General features: G+C 40.3%; 1 protein-coding gene across 1 annotated transcript; it reads left to right on the top strand.

Annotated features, from left to right (window-relative positions):
* The first annotated feature begins 1,413 nt into the window (after positions 1 to 1,413).
* trim2b (tripartite motif containing 2b) lies at positions 1,414 to 21,089 on the top strand. Its single transcript, XM_038732918.1, has 14 exons — positions 1,414 to 1,604; positions 9,000 to 9,828; positions 11,581 to 11,729; positions 12,574 to 12,754; positions 13,520 to 13,779; positions 13,859 to 13,997; positions 14,091 to 14,276; positions 14,591 to 14,786; positions 15,273 to 15,376; positions 15,520 to 15,687; positions 15,892 to 16,060; positions 16,735 to 16,805; positions 16,992 to 17,132; positions 17,243 to 21,089. Exons 2-14 carry the CDS (start codon positions 9,730 to 9,732, stop codon positions 17,393 to 17,395), a joined length of 2,016 nt encoding a protein of 671 aa, XP_038588846.1. The 5' UTR covers positions 1,414 to 1,604; positions 9,000 to 9,729; the 3' UTR covers positions 17,396 to 21,089.
* Positions 21,090 to 21,312: the final 223 nt, after the last annotated feature.

The raw sequence follows: 21,312 nt of genomic DNA, 5'->3' as shown, positions 1-21,312 counted from the left end.
AGTGTGTGCCTAAACTTAGGTTAGCCCGACGCGCCTGCAGACATGGTTAACCTCCTTCGTGTTGTTGTGTATTACCACCACCACTCCACTAGATGCCGCTGTCGCAAAAGAACTACGGTGCCAGAACTGCGGTCGCAGGATTGTGGGGGTCCTGAAACTGCAGCCTCCGCTACTACAGCTACATAATGTTGGACACAATGGTGGATGTGTCAAAGTGGGGAATTGAATCCCGGGTCTCTCACATTAAAGGCATGTGTCTTATCCACTGCAGTATTACCGCCCTCTATTACCCCCAGTTATTCATAACATTATTAAACCCATTAGAAAGTCAGGCATTTTTTACATATTTGAATTTATTTTATAGATGTTAGTTCCTGGCAGTCATCCGCGTTTACCAGTTTTTGAATTGCAAAAAATAATAATCTAATATTATTAATGTAATATTTACTGTGCATCAACTATATTCTTGTATGTATTACTGTATGTGAAATAATATGTAGGCTACAATTAAAAATACATTGCAACAAGTTCTCCAACCTTAACGACAAAATTGGATATAATAGTGTAAATAGTATAATAGTGTAAAAGCGCTTTGAGTGGTCGCAAAGACTAGAAAGGCGCTATGCAAACACAGAGCATTTACATTACATTATATGTAAGCGTGTGGTTAACATTGTGAAACGGTCACACTTTGGTTAGGTTTTGGGAAACATTGTGATTTGGGTTAAAGTAAGAACATCATGTAAGTCACTTGACAAACACCATTCTCACATGTGTGAGTCCAGGGTTTGATGCATCCAACCACCCCGTCCTGCCTCCTTATGCAAACTTTCTGCCTATTTATGATACGTCACCTGACTTCCTCCTTTTCTACCGTTGGACGGCCACTAGAGGTCACTGCCATAATAAACATAAATATAGGTCGTAATAATGTGCTGCACAAACGACCCATATTGTCGTTTTTCTGGTGAGGATAGTCTCATTAATTGTAGTAATAACAAGGAGTTTGAAATAAGAAAATGGGTAAAGTGAGGAGGAGAAAAATTCCAAAATGTGATATAAAACACACAAAATAAACACCAAATCTGAACGAATGAACAATAAAAAGACATGATTTTACAATTCATTAATTTTTTTTATATTGCTCTTTATTTAATTTAAAAAAAATAGAAACAGTGATGGAAGTTAAGATATTGATACAAGTGAGATGATGAGTAAGAGAGATATTGGGATAAATAGAGAGAGAGAGAGAGAGAGACATACGCCCACACCATATAACCGACACACAGATGAGCCAATCACCTCTGTCCATTTTCTCCCTCCTCTTGCTCCATTATTGGTGGATGCCGCAGCGAGGCCCGATGGATGCTCCCCCTCTCCCTCCCTCCCCCTCTTTCGCCCCCTCCTCAGTCTGCTGCTGCTGCTGCTGCTGCTGCAAGCTGCTGGTGTTGCCGTGACGATGATATCCTCCCTCCTCCCACACACACACACACACACAGCAGAGAGGAGAGGAAGCAAACAAGATGCTATCATGACGCGATGGCTTGAGGCTGGAAAACACACACACGCACACACACTGATCGCCTGCGTCTCAGGACAACATGGTGAGTGCTGGCTGTCTTTTTTTTGGGTGGGGAGGTGAGAGGACAGAGGGATGGGTGGATGGATGGGTGGATGGATTGATGGATGGATGGAGGAATGTTTGGGGATGACAGCAGCATCTGTAGCATGCTGTGCTTTCCTGAGAAGAGAGAGAGGGATGATGGAGGGAAGAGTGGAGAGAGGAAAGATGGAGAAAATGAGGATGGACAGATTACAAGATGAACGAGGATGGAGGATGAATTAATGAACGCAGGCACAGACTGATCCACCTCAGCTTTAGTGTGTGTGTGTGTGCTATCAGGCCTGCATGTCCTGCACGTTAGCATCCTGAGTGCTAACTGTAACATGAGGTACGTCACTTCTGTAAACCGAAACTGGGCTGATCCCCCCTGTTTTTTGCAGCTATGGATGGATTATTGAATAGACATCCCAGTAACACAGCCCAGGGTCCCAAAGAGCGTTGGGACACTTAGGCCAGAGCCTCTGTATGAAGCTACAGTTAATATTTCTTTTTGGAAAGTCATGCAAACGATTATAAAGAGATGCAAATTGACCACAGGCACAAAGAACCATATAAAAAAGAAAAACACCATGAAGAAATGCAAAATGACTAAAAAGAGGTGCAAAAAAACTCCAACTCCAGCTATGATCCTTAAAATATCTGGCTCTCTAGTCGATAAATTCTCCAATTTGATCACCAGCTAGTGTCTAAACAGCCCACCCTCACAGCTGTATGGGTCGATTATGCAGCAGTTTACTATGACCCATATTCACATTCTTTGTTAGGCCGCTACCAATAATGACAGAAGAAGTCAGGTGACGTATAAAGAGTGAACTTATTTTAAGCCAAACCATGTTCTTTTCCTAAACCTAACCAAGCAGTTTTGTTGCCTAAACTTAATCAAACTACCACCATTTCATGTTTACCACGTGTTAAAGGTCATGTGACTTTTGTAACGTACTTAAGATCCTGTAAGCCAGTCGCTGGACCATAAGTACAATGCTAAAATGTTTCTGGGAGTGTAAAACCCCTTTTAAAATCTTTAATTTGTCACATCACCAAAAGAAAAATGAATAAGCTAGAATACCAGCTACAAAGGAGAGAGAGCGGGTCAGAGACCTGCAGAAAGACAGAAAGAAATATAGAAACAGAGAGACAGAGTGACCATGAACCTTCCCATGGGAATATATTGTATGAAGATAAAGAGGTCAGATTACCAGTGTGTGTGTGTGTGTGTGTGTGTGTGTGTGTGTGTGTGTGTGTGTGAGACGTCACAGGAACTGGTCTTTAGGAACTGGTCTGACTCTTACGGTTCTACAGTTTAACTCTGATTTATTCTGATTGAGCAGAGTGCAAACGATGCAGGAGTAAATTATTTTTATATTTTTATTTTATATTAATATTATTATGTACATGACGGAGGTGGATGTGATATACAGGTGCACAGACACATACATGTACACATGTAGACAGTGTGATGGAGCATAGTGCAAAGGATGCTGGAATAAATAAGTATTAGGTGCAGTGTTATGTACATGAGTTAGGTGGATTTGGTATACAGCATACGCAATATACAATGTACAATATGAACCGTAAGAACAGCTCTGAAATAGAGAATGATGAATAAATAAGTGGTAGCCAGTAAACAGGTGGCTGATTAGAGGAAGAATTACTGGGTTATTGCACAGGAATTGTTCCTGACACTGTGAGTCAAAAATCAGCTGTTCATCAGAGTGATGGCTTGTGTTCCTGAGTCTGTTGGTTTTGGCGTACAGTGCTCTGTAGCGCCTACCAGAGTGGAGAAGCTGGAACACATTGTGTCCGGGGTGAGATGGATCTGCACTGATGTTTCCTGCCCGTTTCCAGACTCTGGAAATGGAAAAGTCCTGAATGGAGGGCAGGTTGGCACCGATAATTTTTTCTGCAGTCCTGACTGTCCGTTGCAGTCTGCTCCTGTCCTTTTTGCATTCCTCCCACATAACACACAACAAGAAGCACAAAGAGTATGTACAAAATTACCAGAAAAGTATTCCAAATATGATTTTTGTCTATTGTCTTTATCGATACACCAGGTCACAACCAAAAGTTGTAGCTTTGTGAGGCTGGACTTTAAGCTCTAAACGCTAACGTCAGCATGCTAACAAGCTCACAATGTTGTGCATGCTGATGTTTAGCAGGTAGAATTTTCTAATTGTCTAGCGCTTAACACTGCGTGCAACTGAGGCTGATGGGAATGTCATTAGTTTGATAGTATTTTGCCATAAAACTAAGTATGATGGCACTAAATTCATTACAACTTATCCTGAGGGGAACATAAATATTTCCACCAAATGTCATGGTAAAATATTTATCTTGACTAAAGTGGTTAAATGATCAAAAAAGACTATTAAGTAATCCAACCACTTGTGTTGTGTTGTTTTTCAGCACGGCAAGCTCCAGCAGGTCTCCAGCAGGGCTCCAGCAGGGCTGAGGCTGCATGTATGAGCATCTCTGTCATTTAGAGCTACAGAGCAGTTGACTTTCCCTCAATGAATTAAAAGCTGCAGTACAATAAAAATGAAATACATTAAGGTTCAGTGAATAAATCCTGCACTGCTGAGAGCCAGCAGAACTTTATAGCACATCTGCAGAGAACATTAAACTGGGCACATCAATGTGGCAGGGCAGTAAATACACACACATTATTATTTATATTATACTTAACATGCCTGTGAGGGCTAAAGCCGAGAATTAACCCTCAGACAGCTCTTTGAAGAAGTGAGGATCAGAAATATAGGAAAACAAGAAAATGTAAAAAGAAAAAGGTTGTATCAAAAGTAGTAAGTAGTCACATGCAAGTGAACTGTGCAGAGGATTGCATATTTACATTGTACTTCTGACTAACTTAAAGTGTCTGAGAGTATTTTTAGGGGGCTTTATCAAAGAGTGTCATGTGCAGCAAGACGATAACAACAAAATACAGGAGAAAGCAACAGAGAATAAAATACTATGAATGTTTTCAGCAAATCTACATTTTGCCTTGTTTTGATTCATTCAGTGTTATGTTCTGTGAGCCATGAAAATATAAGTATGGTGCACCTGTGTACAGTGCAGCTAAACAAACTGACATTGTTTTAATAAGATAAGATTCAAGAAGTTCGTCAATTATCAGTCTTTTTCCATCGTGTACCGAGCTTGGTCTGATTTCATGCACAGGACATGACAGTAGTTTTCCACGCAACAGCAGGAGTTGTGCAGCCTGTCACCTGCAGCTGTTCATCTAACAGCTCACTGTGGCTGCTCCTCACTCTTCTTTTACTCCCTTGCAAAAAATAAAACAATTATCCTCTGAGTAAAAAAAATTGAAAGGTGTATTTTTGATGAATGATTGCATCCTGTGCCAAACTCAATGACATACTTTGCCTTTTCTGCGACTGCTTCACAATAAAAGCCGCCTAATGTTTCTGTAGTTGAACGCTTTTAAAGCTGGGGTGGGTAACTTTGGAGAAACTAGCAAGAGACAAGTTTATGAAAGTATCCAACAGTCAAGTCAAGTTAATTTATTTATCAAGCACATTCAAAAACAACCACTGTTGAACAAAGTACTGTACAAAGTTATGCAATTAAAACAACAAAAATATATATTTTTTAAACGGATAAAGACGGAATTACGATTATAAAACATGCTACAATTTTGAAGCATGCAGCCATAAACAGAAACATGCAGCAACCAGGACAGTGAATGATGGATGTCCCTAGACTGACTCGAACACCAAAGAATAAAAATGCGTTTTCAGACGAGACTTAAAGGTCTCAGGGGTTGGGGATGATTTAATGAAAATGGGAAGTTCATTCCACAACCTTGGGGCCACTACCGAAAAAGCACGATCAGCCTTTGTTATGGGGTTAGGGTTATAAATTATACTGCATTACATGCTGCATTGTTTCCTGTCAATCCCTCATAGGTGTGAAAGCAATGTGCATCCAGTCCAAGTACACACAGACACATATAAACTTATGCTTGGACATACAGACCCTCAGCAAACTCAACCACACAATGGCCAGCAAATATCTCTGTGATGCCACATAACATACACATCAATTCAAAATATAGACGAATAGATGAATTTATATTCTGTAGAGAGAGAAAGAAAGAGAGTGTTCATTTGTCTCGCTCTCTGTAAGTGACAGTTACAAACAGTCACCAGTGTCACAAGGCCCAGAACACACACACACACACACACACACACACACACACACTCACACACCCTGCAAATAGAGCCTCACTGTCGCCCCGTAATCCATTGCAGCACTGTACTGCAGAGAATCCTTGAATGAAAGGTGGGGGTGTAGCAATTCTGCATGTCTTTGTGTAAATAAATATTTGTCTGTCTGAAAAAAAATAAGATTATATGTTATTTGCATTAGAGAATGAAATCAAAACAGAAAATATCAGAGAAAATAAGTTATCTTTGTGTGTGTGTGATAAGCTTGTGTGTGTCAGACAGACGTACAGTGTGTGTTTGTCTGTGTTAGACTATGTTCATGTCGGAAAGGTTGTGTAGTCTGAGCAGAATACTTGGGGGGAGGAGGTGTTAAAACAGGATTATGTACAAGATCACAGGGAACTCATATCCATAATCCCTCCCCTGTATAAATTATTCATAAGAATATTCAGATCATATTTTACACACAGATATTGTAAAAACACAGACTGGAAGAGAGACATGAAGCACCAAACCAGGAATAAAAGGCACAACGGATAAGATGGAGAGGAGAATGACAGACAGGCAGACGTCAGAGACTACCTGTCTGTCATCAGAAGTTATTCACCCAACATTCACACAGCAGAGCTTCATCATAACTTCTACATTTCTGCTCTTATCTGTGTTTTTAATGACTCTAGCCTGTAGTGAAGTTACAGCAATCTCAAAGAGAAAGAAAACAAATGGGACTGTGATGTGCATAGAAGACATTTAACATTTTTAACCACCTTTAACAACATTATAATTATAATCTGTTTTTATTATTTACCATTTTTAAACAGTAATGTAATTGAATATGTTATTTTAGTATTTTAGTGAACCATAAAATAGACAAATAAAAAATACATAAGAAAATTTAAAAAAAAAATAGTCTTAATGGCCACTTTATAGGGTAAGGCAAGGCAAGTTTATTTGTATAGCACAATTTAACAACAAGGTAATTCAAAGTGCACCTGTAAAATGCACCTGTAAAATCTAATGTAACCCAATACCAATACCCTAATGTTTGTAAACTGGGTAGGCAGAACAGTTAAAGCAACACTTAATAATAAATACATAGTCAAATGTTCAAAACTGAACATTATATTATATTTCATTATATATAAAGGCAGACTTTATTGCTGAGTAGTTGCATTGGGTTGCACAAAAACAAAACAATACACACACACACACACAAAAACGCAGTAAAAATTTAAATTAAAATGTTTTATTTAATTGAGTGACATTTCCACCTCTCAGCCCCACATCTGCAATGAGCACTTCTGCAGAATGTGTCCAGTGCAGCGTACATTTCAGCTAAAGTTGACTTTAATTAATCAGGCTATTTCTTTTTCTCCTTCCTGTTGGACCTGTCAGACACATGTCTCAGGCTCCATGTGGTCCAGATGAGGCAGGTTTTCGGTGTTCATACTGATCCCACATCATCTGTGTGTCGCTCATCGTTGTGCTCTGTGAAGCACACAGACTGTTAAATATAGGATTTTAGGAGTAAAGGTCCCCTGACTACTTCTCTTTTTGTTGTACCTCTTCTTCACCCCTCCCCATGCAGTCTGTTGCCGTGGAAACCACAGCCTCACTCCCATCTCTCTCTCCCTCTTTCCGTCACTTTGAAGACATTTCTGTGACCTACATTACAGCTCCTAGAAGCGCTGTGTTAGCATCTTACTCTTTGTTCACGTCTCACTGTTGGTCCTTCATGCTGCACAGCTCTCCTACCCCCCCATATGTGGATCGTACCATCTGTTCCTGTACCTGCTGCACATGTTCCCCACTACGGAATATACCATTTGGGAATTAATTAGGGGTGTGAGGAGATCTACTGCACCATCTGGAAGGAACATATGGGAATTCCTATAGTGGGGAAGACTGGGAATGTTTGCGTGTTGAGGTCCACTGTATAGTCTTCTGTGTCTCTAAGCCAAGTCACAGCAAGAATCAATGACAAACATTATGTAGTCTGATCTCGACATTAGACAACAGTCAGTTAAGGGAAACACCCTGGAGGAAATACAGGTTGGGGGTTTTCCCATTCCCTTCAATACAGAGTTCTCTTGGAGTACCATCTAGTGGTGTTTAAAAGAACTGCAACTTTAGACACACTGACCTTTCATAGTGATACAGTACTACTTGGGCTGACCCCCAATAGTCAAAGACTTGATGCTTCGATGGACTGATTCGACCGTCAATCTCACAGTCAAAGCTTTGCAGCGAAACAAGGATCATGGCACTTTGGCGATATGGGGGTGCTCAAAGTCTGATTTTACATAGAACTACCAGTTTTCTCCCAATAAATTAATATAAAGCCTATTAAAAATACATTTCAATGTTTAATGCTGTAAATAAACATGTAAAAAGAATAAAACTTTCAATAAATGTTTTTAAAGTGCGTAAAGAAATCCAAAATTGTAACCCTAACCCTGGGTCGTCAGTGCGTGTGTGTGGTGGCAGAAGAGGAACAGTTGCTGAAGACACGGAGCCCCAGCTTCACTAGTGTTGTGCAGAGTTGTCCGCCCCTCGCGGGACTTTCGGATAATTTATCACTGTTGATGAACCACAGAAAGAATATTTTATTGTTTTTAAATAGCCGGCTGCTTGAAATAGACCCGCGAGGAACAACGACGTGCATGTAGTTGTCAGCAGCATGAAATGCACGAAAAACTCACACAAGACCAGTGAATGACAGGCGAGAGAGAGAAAAGGGTCGTCAAGAAGCCTCAGTTTAAAGCTGGAAATTTAGTGTATCAGTGTAAGTTGAATGAATAGAGACTGCAGATCTGCAGCTGCTCAAGATTAAAGCGGAGCTACCGTGTGTCCTCGATCGCCGCGAGTGAATTTTGATTCGACTATATAAATCCTTAGTCGGGGACAGCCCTAGAAACTACATTTGAAAATGAACCTCAACTACCTGGTTGTGTATTTCATTTCACTTTTACATGCATCATAAATTAACAACATCCAGAATTATGTAAACATTTTAGATATCTCACCTTTTCCTGTCCCATTGTGCACAGTAAATTCTCCAGAACAAACAGCAAATACTACCTTAAATCATTAAACTGATGTACACAGCCAAGAGTAAAGAGCAGAAGTTTTTTCCCCAACATGTTTATCTACTTTTCCACCTAATCCTCATGCCTCTCTTTTCTCCCCAGGACTCATGGAGGCTGTCCTCAGTTTGAACCCTCTGTGAATTAAATGAACACAAAATCAGACCTAAAGAGGATTGACATTTTTGTGTTTCAAGAGAAATATATTGCTCTGGGAAGAGACAATACAAGGAAGCAGAAGGACCTTTTAAATGGAAAATCAGTAGTGCTTTGGATGCCTGGAACCTCTTTTAACCAACAGGAATGTAATGGAATAAAGTACACTGAGTTTGACTGACTGCAGGCTCAAACAAAGGCCATGTCTGAAATGTAAGCCCCCCTTTCTTCTTGCTGCAGAGAGATCAAGAAATGACCGCTCTGACAAAAGTGTACATTTGATTTTTCAGCACTCTTTTTCTGGGTGCGGAAAAGTCCTGCAAGCAAGGCAATTTGTGGAGGTTTATTCCCTCAGATTTGACTGCAGCCTTCAGAAAGGAGCGTGTCTGAATGTCTATCCCCTCCTCTTGGCTGCAGAGAAAAATTACGTTGACAGCAAAAGCCGTGCCTCTCCCAAGATCCAACATGTGCCAAGAGTTTTCATAAGGAGTTCATTTGAATGTTTTGCCCCTTCCTTTTGCATGGACAATGGAATAAAGTGTGAAACAACGAGTTTACAAAAGCAAACAATACAGACAGTAGGAAACCTTGTATCTGAACATCTAGCCCCTTCCCCTGGCTTCAGTGTGGAATAAGGGGTGTGTTCGGAGGTTCACACCCACCAGGCTGCCTCTCGCTGATGGAGGCCCACCAACACTCCCCAGATAGCAGCAGTGAGGAGTGCACCGTCCTGGAGGCTCCGCCCGGCAAAAACGCCTGCCCGCAACATGCAGGGAAGGTAGGAATGCAGCACACAAGGGGCTCATTGTTCTCATTGAGAAACTCTGTACAGTCATGACCTGTGAATACCCTGTATAGATCCCTTATATCACGCTCAAGGTTTGTGAGCATGTAAACAATTCAAAACACACACGACAATCAAACTAATACATGCATCAGTAACCAAAACCTTGAAAGTAATTTTCCATTCACGTCTTTTCAAAAATCCAACTATCAGAACTTGAGTTAGCACAAAAAGATGATTGTTTGCTACCTGACATTGTGTTCTGCACAGGGCAAAAGAACCCACACCCTACCTACATAAGTTTTTATTCTACTGAACCAGACTGGAAACCCTTTATAATGAAACGCTTTGCTATACTTCCTCCATTGCAGACAGTAAGCTACACGTACTGGCTGCATTTAATCACTTTCCTCTTCCTACTGGGGATAGAATATCCTTTTGCACCATATGACATGCAAGCATGTCAGATTCATGTAGAGTCAGTCAGAGCAAAAAAGACATTTGAAATTACATTTGAAAACCAATCAAACCACCTGGAACTCTTTCTGAACCTGTTGAGTTTGGTTTGGGTAGCAGAACTCTGCCACAACCTTGCATTTCAGTGCAATGAGAAGAATTTGTTGCCACCTAAACCATTTAACTTTTATTATTTTGGCACTGAATCAGTATCAGACGAATCAGAATCAGAAGGAGCTTTAAGGCCAAGTAGTGTTTTACACATACAAGGAATTTGCTTTGGTGATAAGGTGCTACACGTAGACAAACATACAGTTGACATAAATAAATATGGAAATATATAAATATGGATTAGACAATGCATGTTATATAAGAATAATAAGAGAATAGAGAAAAATAATACAACTATTTGCAGAGGAAAGACGTGTTTCAATGGTATTGTGTACATATACAATATAAATTGACAATATAAAAAATATACAACAACAAAGATTAACAATTGACAACAAATATGTGCAGTGTGCCAGGTTTGTGCGTGATATGAAATGAAATAATATTTACATGTGCAGAAACATTCCTATCATTTGCAAGGGGGAGGGGGGGGGAGGGGGGGCTAGTTGCAGATGGGAAGGAGTGTTTTTGTGGCGAGAGGTTTTGGTCCTGATGGACTTGTCTGCTCCACACACAGTATTCGGTCAGCCAGCATGCGCTGTGTGTCATGTTTGTATGCTAAAGCATTAACTTAGCATTAAGACAGGAAACTGTCCAAATTTAACTAAATCTGCCTACCAGAACCTCTAAAGCTCACTAATTAACTTACTACATCCGGTTTATTTAATCCATATGAAAACCAAAGAGTAAAAACAACGGGTTGCTGTTTTACAGAGGTTATGTACCGGACTATTTGGGCGCCATGATTTTTCTGTCTCAGCTGGTTACCTGGCACCCTCAACTGACATCAAGACTCCAGGAAGTCATTGTGTGTCCAGGAGGTGAAATTGCAAATCCTGGTGTCCAGCAATGTAACTGTACTTAACAACTTACCACAACAGAATCTTAGTGATCTTGTTATCTAACTCTCAGCAAAAAAACAAATGAGCGTATTTCCCAAAATTGTTAACTTAACTTGTGATCCGAACCTGACCTTTGTATATGAGCTATATTCTTGCTTTATTTCATACATTAGTTACAGTTAACTATACTGACTGGCTACACATGACAAGCAAGACTGACAAGTACGAGAAAGAGAGAAACATCTTAAAAATATGATGCTCACCTTGTCATCTGCAGGTGGCAGAGCTGTACTGTTCAGCCTGTGAGTGTGCGCTTTGTGAGGACTGTGTGTCGGACCATGAAGAGCACCCTAAGGTGCCCCTCAGCCAGGTCCTGGAGAAGCACCGCAGCAGCCTGCAGGAGAGGCTGGAGGCCGTCCAGAACAGGTAGAGGTCTCAGTGAATGTGGTTAAGACAAACTGAAAGACTGTATTTTTGTAATCAGGATAATATGGTAATGTAAATCGTAAAGGGATGCTTGGTTTTGTTTTCTTTATGCTGCCTTTAACTCATGTATGAAATTTATAATAACTGTAATGTCACTGTTATGTCTACAGTTTAATATTTCGGTGGTTTAATTTGTACATATATCCTGTAGGGGATCTATGATTAAACAAATGCCTAAAACTCCTCAACTGGGTCCTTTCGACGCAAAGGAGTGTTGTTTTGTATACAAAATCTCAATCTGCAATGTAACTAACTTTTGATATTAAAATTATGTAGGAATCAGAGAGGACTAAAAATGATTCACTCTGAAATGTTTTGGAATCACATAAAAGGTAAATGCTCGAGTAAAGTACAAGTACCTCTAAACTCAAAATGTACTTAATTACATTCCACCACAGCATAAGGACACACAGGGAATACAGCGGCACAAGTAACTAATGAGAGACAGTTAATGGAGTGAACAGGAGAAGCTGACATCTGGTGGACAGGCAGGGAAATACAGGACCATGGAGCATCAAGCACACAATGACAAACACGTGCACAGCGTGTCTTGCGTTCTCATTAGCAATTTATCAGGATGCAGAGGTCAGAGGGAAACACTGACATTTTAATTCAGAAATAAAGGAAATCATTAACATATGAACATTTAATATGGTAAACAGGATTACAGAGTATTCCTAGGTGTGCACCGTGTTGATATTGTTTTTCAAATGAATGAGAAACATAGAAAGAAATTAAAGGTTTTGGCTTCACCGTTGAATCCCCATTCCCTCTATCTCTCCAGGCTCCCTCAGATTGCAGACGCCCTGTCCTTCGTTAAGGAGATCCTCCAACAGCTGACCAATCAGAGAGCTTCCATTGAAGAAGACATCCAGTCGAGCTTCGAGGACCTGCACAAGCAGCTGGATGTGCGGAAGAGTGTCCTGCTGATGGAGCTAGAGGTCACATATGGACTCAAACAGAAGGTGCGTACATGCTTTCACGTTTGAAAGGGTCGGTTGATTTTGGTTGTCTGGCAAAGTTTCAGAATGAAGAATCTTTTATGGTTATAAAAGTAGAGCCTCTCTTGACACTGGGCTACTTTACAAAATAGAAAACTTCAGACACATCTATTAGTGTTGCAGTCAAGACAGCACAAACCGAGACCAAGTCAAGACCAAGACCAGAGTTTATAGAGCCCGAGACAAGACCAAGACTTTTAGGGGCTGAGTTGAGACCAACACCAAGGGAGGGCGAGACCGAGTCAAGACCAAGACCAGTTCCCCACATTAGATGACACAATCAAATGTGGAACGAGATCATAGGTACTTCTCAAATTGATCTGAAAGATCCACATTCCCATTAAAACGCCCACATACAAACACTCAATCAATGTAAGCATCTTTATTCAACACTCCTTTTCCATGTTCAACATCGCGGGGAGGGGTGACAGTCGTTAACGGGAACAACAGATTTTTAATTAGGGTTATTGGTTGCATTTGAAGCAACACGTTTTACATCAAAGTTAGAATGTTAACAAATAAATCAGACAATGCAAAAGCAATTTATTGATATTCCCAAAGTTATGGTCTTGACTGGTCTTGAAATAAAATCCAGAGTCCTCAATGTCCGAGACCGAGACAAGACCGAGTACAAATGCGGTCAAGTCCGGGACAAGACCAAGACCATCAAAAGTGGTCTTAAGACCGGTCTTGAGTACTACAACAGTACTATCTATCATTTGTCTCCAGGTCCTCCAGGCCCAGGTGGACAGCCTGATCCGAGGAGAGGGAAACATCATGGCATCCTGTACTCAGACTGAGGAGGCTCTGGCTGGGGAGGCATGCGTGGCTAGCCTGCAGTTGGAGCGAGAGCTGCAGGAGAAGCTTGTGGAGCTAGCTGGCCTCGGCATGCCGTGCCAGCCTGAGGAGAACGATCAGCTGGATCTGGTGATGGAGACAGACGGGCTAAGGAAGTCCATACACAACCTGGGGACCATCGTCACGACCAGGTGAGACCTTAAAAACAATTTTTGCATTAAAAACCATGTGTTCCACCCTCTTCAACCTTGTCTTCCTCCGCTTCTACAGTGCGGTTGCAAGCCAGAGCGAAGCCATGGGCGTGGGCCTGGAGCAGTGCGTTGTGGGACATCCTGCCTCTGTCACCATAGTGACAAGAGATAAGTCAGGAGGAGCCTGCAAGAGTGGCAACGCAATTCTTTCAGCTGAGGTTCATTTTATGCCCCCTCTCAAATAAAATACAGTGCAATTCTGTGTACAAATTCACAAACAATGACTTAACATTACCTGTGTGTTATTCCAGGTATTCACCCCAGATGGCAGCATAGTGGACGGTGAAATAGTGGACCACAAGAATGGGACATATGAGTTTGTGTACATAGTGCCGAAGGAAGGCGACTTCTCATTGGCTCTCCGTCTCTATGACCAACACATCAAAGGAAGCCCCTTCAAACTGACTGTCAGCAGGGTCCTAGAGGCAGAAGTAGAGGTGTGTGTGAGTGATGAAAGTTTGGAGCTTTGTCTTAATTTTCAGAACAAGGGTAAATGTTTACTTTCAACTTGGTCAACACTTGGACAACTATGGGCCGAATTCCCATGTCAAGTCAACATAAAGGTTTTTAACAAGTTTTGTAATTGAAATGAAACTTGACTTTATTAAAATGAGCCTACCCCATGTGTGGTCACAACAACAAGCTTGGGAAAAGATGTACTATACAGTTTCATGGTACATGCACATGAACTGAAACATCTAAAATTAATTCTTGTATGCAATGTATTCCCCCTCCATCGTTGTCTTTCCAGGTTTCCCCCTCCACCACCACAGCAACCAACTCAGCAGCCTATGCCACCCCGTCCACCGGCTCCTCTGAGGGGGCAAAGAGACGAGGGAAGTCCCCTGGCCAGAAGAAAAAGGGCTCCAAAAGGGCCAGCAGCGCCCTGGGCACCCCACGACGCAAAACCCAGAACCCTATTGAGGATGACCTCATCTTCAGAATCGGTGAGACGTTCATCTGAGGAGAATAATGCAGATAAACCAGGAGATTTGGGTGATTCAATTATTACAGCTATTGAAGCTAAAGGTATTATAAAAGATATAACATGCATAATTTCTCAAAAGAATATATAGATATTTTGATGCTTGGATTTGTGTTCATTGCTATACTATAACAAAAAAAGGGAAGTGATAGGTGTGAAAATGCCTAGGGTTCAAGGGTTTATTATCCTCACAATGAAACAATAATTCAATTCAAAAAGGTCTTAACTAAAAGTGGCTTACCTGACCAGTCGGCCCAGTCCAAACCATGATTTCAAGGAACTGAGGCAGTTAAAGCCTCAGCAGTCTGACCATGTGTAGGACAAAGGTTGGTGCAAAAATTACAGATGAAACCAATATTACTGTACACCCACAATTAACATGTCTAAAAGAACAATGACAGCCAGAGCAGATGCTTGAAATTGATTTCATTTTTCCTGTTCTCTGCAGGAACGAAGGGGAGGAATAAAGGAGAGTTCACAAACCTTCAAGGAGTGGCTGCCTCTTCCAGCGGCAGGATCCTGATTGCTGACAGCAACAATCAGTGTGTCCAGGTATAGCATACTTTGTCCGGTCCTCATTTCTTCTTATGGCTGTCTGAGAGTTCAAATTGGTTTTAAGGTTAAAGGTAAATTTAGTTGTTGATTTAGAAGCTAAAGTATGCACACAAGGGTCCTCACATGTCTCCCCACTTCAGATTTTCTCCAACGAGGGTGAATTCAAGAGTCGTTTTGGGGTGCGGGGACGGTCTCCGGGACAACTGCAGCGTCCTACGGGCGTAGCCGTGCACCCCAGCGGTGACATCATCATTGCCGACTACGACAACAAGTGGGTCAGCATCTTCTCCTGTGAGGGCAAGTTCAAGGTAGGTGCCTTTTGGTTTTAAGGGATAAAGGTTTACTGTTTATATATTTTGTTTCATTTGATTTAATTGAGAATCAGTTTAGAAGAATAAACCATATTTAACCTGTCAAGGACAGCTGGTAGATTTTCTAATGCAAAAAAACAATTTTTTTGTGTTTTGTTTAATTGTTCTTTCTTCTTGCTGCTTGTATTTGGCGTCCATTAGGCGAAGCTTGGCTCTGGGAGGCTTATGGGGCCAAAGGGAGTGTCCGTCGACCAAAACGGTCATGTGATCGTGGTTGACAACAAAGCTTGCACTGTCTTCATCTTCCAGCTGACGGGCAAGCTCATCACCAAGTTTGGTAGTCGCGGCACCGGTGACAAGCAATTTGCAGGTAGGTAGATTTGTTCACAGAAAGAGACTGTCCAGAAATGAATAAAAAAGCAGCAAGAATAAGTCAGTATACAACCACGCCAGTCTGGAAGGTTTTATAGACTGAATGTTCATCGTCCAGTTAATTTAAATCACACATATTACCAATATTACTTTCACACATGCAGTTACTTTATCATTTGACTAAGAGTGTTTTAGAAGGAAATGTATGTGTGCCTGACCGCATGTGCGGTTCAAGTTTAGGTCACTTTAAGACGCTGAAGTTTCATCCCTGAAAGCTGTTAAAGTGTCAGTGTAAGTGTAAGTCTTAGATGAAGTGTTATCACTGAAAGCAGTTACATGTTAAATGTAAGCACTTACACCAGCTGGTATACCATTTAAAGTGTGATGAATAAAAACAGTTAAATTGTGAGATTAAGTGCAAGCTTTGAAAGCAGGTGAAGTGCCCATTGAAGTCACTGTCTAATTACTGAGTGCCAGTTGAATTGCTCACACAGTTGAAGTGTTGAATTACGTGTAATCAGTAAAAACATTTAAAGTGTTACCTATAAGCTGTGAAATGAGTTCAAATATAAGATGAAGTACACACTAAGTACTGAAAGCGTACGTGAAAGTGCTAGCGGAAGCACTTAAAGTACAACCTGTTTTTATTGTTTCTGTGCCACTGTCCTGAAGGTCCGCACTTTGCAGCAGTGAACAAGAACAATGAGATTATTGTGACTGACTTCCACAATCACTCTGTCAAGGTAAAGCCTTATTGACTGAACATAAACACATATATCCTTTGCTCTATTTGGAATGAAATGAAAACTTTAGACAAGTGTTATCCAGGTGAATAGGTAGATATTTCATTTGTTGCTTAAGGACACATTAACAGGACACATCACATGAATATGGATCCTGATATATTTCTGTTTTTCTGTTCGGTTCAGGTTTTCACCCCAGAGGGAGAGCTTGTGTTGAAATTTGGCTCTAACGGTGAGGGAAACGGCCAGTTCAATGCTCCCACTGGTGTAGCTGTGGACATTAATGGGAACATCATCGTAGCTGATTGGGGCAACAGCAGAATACAGGTACAACAGTGCTGTGCAGTACTTGTCGACCTGTAATGAAAAGAAGCCCCTTCTTGGGACTTTTTGCAATTATCAAAATACATTTTCTGTCTCTGCTCCAACATTTCCAGGTGTTTGACGGTAGCGGCTCCTTCCTATCCTACATCAACACGTCAGCGGACCCTCTATACGGACCCCAAGGAATGGCTCTGACCTCAGATGGACATGTGGTTGTGGCCGACTCTGGCAACCACTGCTTCAAAGTCTATCGCTACCTACAATGATGGAGGCTTGTTTAGAGAAACGAAGCATAGGAAGGAGAGAAGGATGGAGGGAGCAGTTGTTGACGTGGAGGAATAAGGTGCACGATGTCAAATTCTAGGAATTATTGCATGAAACTCTGCTGCCTGTAACAATGGAAGACGGGATGGATAGAAAAGAGGAAGCAGTAAAGAATAAGCATTATCCATCATTTCATCGTTAGACCACAATAAAAATATGATCTCGACATCTTTGATGATTTTGGTGGAAATAAGATCACCATAAAATGAAATAGTGGATTGCATAGGATGGCGGGATAAAAACTGGTCTTTGAACCTCAACATCTTAAAGTCTAAAGAGGGACGAGGATAACAGCAGATAAGGAGGAACAGATGATGGAAGAATTTGCTGCCTTCATGAAAATCTGAGCAATATCACAGAACAGGATGCAGGAGTGATGCGAGGCTGGACTAAAAACAGTTATGCAACGACTGGCTAATGATGTCAAGTTCATCAAATCCCTCTTTCTCCCAGGTTGGCATTAAAATGAAGAAGTGGATGAAAAAAGGCTTTAAACAGAAAGGAAGAACAAATAAATGTTGCAAGAAGGAAAGGAAAGGAAAAAGTTTTTGGTAAACCACTGCTTCCTAAACCCATCATGGAATGAAGGATGGATAAAGGGATCAAAGAAGTATGAAAGGCATGAATGAATAAATAAAAGCGTGTGTTTTGGAGGGAATGTATTGGAAGTTTAAACATTTTCAATATTCTGCCTTTTCATGTTGTATTTAATAGACAAAATCATGGCTAGTGAGCTAAAAGTGGTCAATGTCTTGATTTCAGATCATTTGTTTCTCCAGGTCATTACCACAGATTTCCCCTATGACATTTGGAAGTTAACACTGACTCTTAGAGCTCGACAGGGTGCCCTCGAGCAAATAACTTTGGTTGTACTGGGAAACTCCCAGCAGCAAATGTGCAAGTAAATATGGAGCAAGGAATTACCTAAAAAGGGTGCCCTTGCCCCGCCAAATTTTGATTGACTATATCTTTGAATGGAGATGTGTTGAAAACACTCACATTGATGGTCATGAAAATAACATTATTAGACTATGACAGGGGCCACTTTTAGCCTGTTGTCCATTGCTTGTACATTAGGATTGTCTGAATATGGAATGTTTGTTTTGTTTCTTGCCATATGCTAGTATTCTTTACAAGTCTTAAGCGATAGATCATCATTATAAGTGATTGCTTGCCTCTGATTCTGATTGTCTGAATGATTGATTCATTTGTCTGATTGACAGAGTAGCTCTGATGGGCAACTTTGTCTATCCGTGCTTGTGTTAATTTATTTTTCCTGAGAAATCTGTTTCAATGACAAAAAAAAGAAGTCTATAAATCTATCCTATATATTTGTGAGAATACCTTTAATAATACCATGTAAAATTGTTCAATTCAATTAACAAGTTTGGAATCAGTAACATTTTTACACACTCGTTTCCGCTCGCTGTCTCTGTAGCGAAAAACAAGACGCCTGGGGAGGAATTGTGAGTGTTCAGATTTATTCTGTCAGTGCCAAATCTGTACCACCAGCAAGATCCGTTTTGCACATGCGCAAAAGGTGGTCCTGTCTGCCAAAGAAGGTTACTACAAATGTGCCTGTTCATAATTATCCGTGTGTTGCTGTCTGTTCTCATCTCACGGCGTCAAATACTGACGCTTTCAGAAAGGCTAAGCAAGCGTTATGTCATGCAAAAGGTACCCTTCAGCGTCCGTATACGTCTGAATGAGACACCCTGTCTAGACCAGAAGCGTTAGTAGCTTCCCAAAGCACCTCACCCTAACCCTAAACATCACAGGGGTGCCTAAACCTAAGTCAGCGATTGTCTGCATATCGACCGGCTAACCCTTCAGCTAGCAGCTAGGGTTAGCCTCCTTTGTGTTGATACATTGTCAGGCAGATTTGTGATAACCTTCTTTGACTGACAGAACCACTTTTGCACATGTGCAGAATGGATCTTGCTGGCGCTACGGATTTGGCACATCCTTCAACATTGCCATGGATTCTAGTTGGTTTAATGGTTTAAGAGTTCTGAGAAGTGCTGTCGCTGGCCTGTACGATTCCACATGTTCTGTCGTCACCCTTAAAACAATGCCTCAGTGTTTCAGAAGCATGCATGTGTATTATGTGATTGGTGACATCAAACCAAGACGGATCTGAACCGCAAGCTCCCATTTTACATCCCACCAACGTTTCACCCACACCTAAGGTGATTTACAGTAATGTTAAGTACAGTACTCGGGACAAATGTGACACTGCAAAGCATTTACAAATTACTTTTGCATAAGTGCTATATGATAGTAATAATAGTAATACAAAGCATTTACATCAATTATTAAATAGCATTTAAGTTACTCACATCAGCATTCAACTTAACAGTTTTGACCTTTATTGTTAATATACAGAAAACATCTTTGTCGACTGACAGATGCTTGTGGTAGATAAAGTGGTGTCCTTTCAATTATTTACATGATGTCTATCAGTCTATTGAAACAGGAAGAAACAACAATAATCAATAATAACGACATACTATGATCACATCTGATGAAATGTTTTTAGCAAATTTTATGTAAGTTATTACTTCTATTTATTTATTTATTTATTTATTTATTTTAATCTTTCTATCTTGCCATTTGATTGTGTTCCACAGTGTGCATTGAAATTCTTAAGTGCCCATTATATTTCTTCTTTTTGTACCTTTTATCTGTTATGTTGAATCAAAATATGATTGTTGGGATTTGATACATATTATATTGACTGTTGGGAGTGGAAAAATCAGCATTTAAGGTTATTATTAAATATTTATTGACAAATGACAGTAAGCATGATGTGGAGGAAAAATAATCCAGTTAACCAGTTAGCAAAAACAGCTTGTTAACATTGCATTTCTGATTGAAACCAATGGCCACTATTAGCACAAAGCTAATAAAAGTTATCTGTAGGTAAGAATACAGTACAGTACAATGACCAAGCTTAAAAACCACTACATGCAAAATGGTGCAACTAGTTATAAGACAACTCAATTGTAGCCAATGATATATATCTGAATATTGTTTCTTTGATTGTGCTGATTGTCATTCTGGTAAAAGTACATTCTCTGACTTTGTTTAAGCGCCCAAATTGCTGCTAAATATCCAATTCTTCTCAGCAATAGTGAGCTGGGAGAAGGATATTGGATATTGATAGCACTATTGATTGTTTCAAGAAAATCAGGTTGTTTCCTTCTTAAAGTAATGTGGGCCTTGTTTGATGGAGCTTCAGCCTTAAAGTTAGTTTTGCACATGAATGTTGTTTTAAAGTTGGTAAGGGATTGCCTTCTCAATGATCTTGATTTAAAATGTACTGCAAACATAAGTAAGACTAAGCTAATAACCACTTCAAAAAAATAACTCATTTGTAGACAACACATCAATTTGAGGGAACTTTTGTTCTGAAAATGTCCCAATTCAAAATAAATCTCAAAATGTCTTAACACAACAGAAACATTTTAAACATTTGTCATTACAAATAATTACACGTGTGGCTTGGGTGTGTATCACTGTCTCTTTGCATCAGTTTTATTTTATCCTCAAACGGATATGTAGTTGTTTGGAGCACAGCTCTTAAAATACAGATCCATTTCTTACAGTGTCACTTGCTTGCTCTTTCTCTCTCTGTCATGTCTGTTCACTGGTGTGAACCATCTCTTTAATATTCACACACACTCAACATTGAAATAAAGCATTGATTCCTAAATGGCAGCCATTTGTTGTGGTTTGGTTTTATAAAAACTCAATATTTTTTTGCAAATATTTGTATGTTTACATTGGTAGATTTGGGGCCTGTCAGATTCTTTCATATTAAGGGGCAGCATTGTTGTTTCTGAAGTCACCAAGTCAT

The sequence above is a fragment of the Micropterus salmoides genome, unplaced genomic scaffold (assembly GCF_014851395.1).
Source record: "Micropterus salmoides isolate LMB-PRFRI ecotype aquatic unplaced genomic scaffold, ASM1485139v1 Ms_hic_scaffold_2, whole genome shotgun sequence".
Classification (NCBI taxonomy): domain Eukaryota; kingdom Metazoa; phylum Chordata; class Actinopteri; order Centrarchiformes; family Centrarchidae; genus Micropterus; species Micropterus salmoides.
The sequence above is the reverse complement of the archived record's forward strand: the minus strand, read 5'-3'. Positions and strand labels throughout refer to the sequence as shown.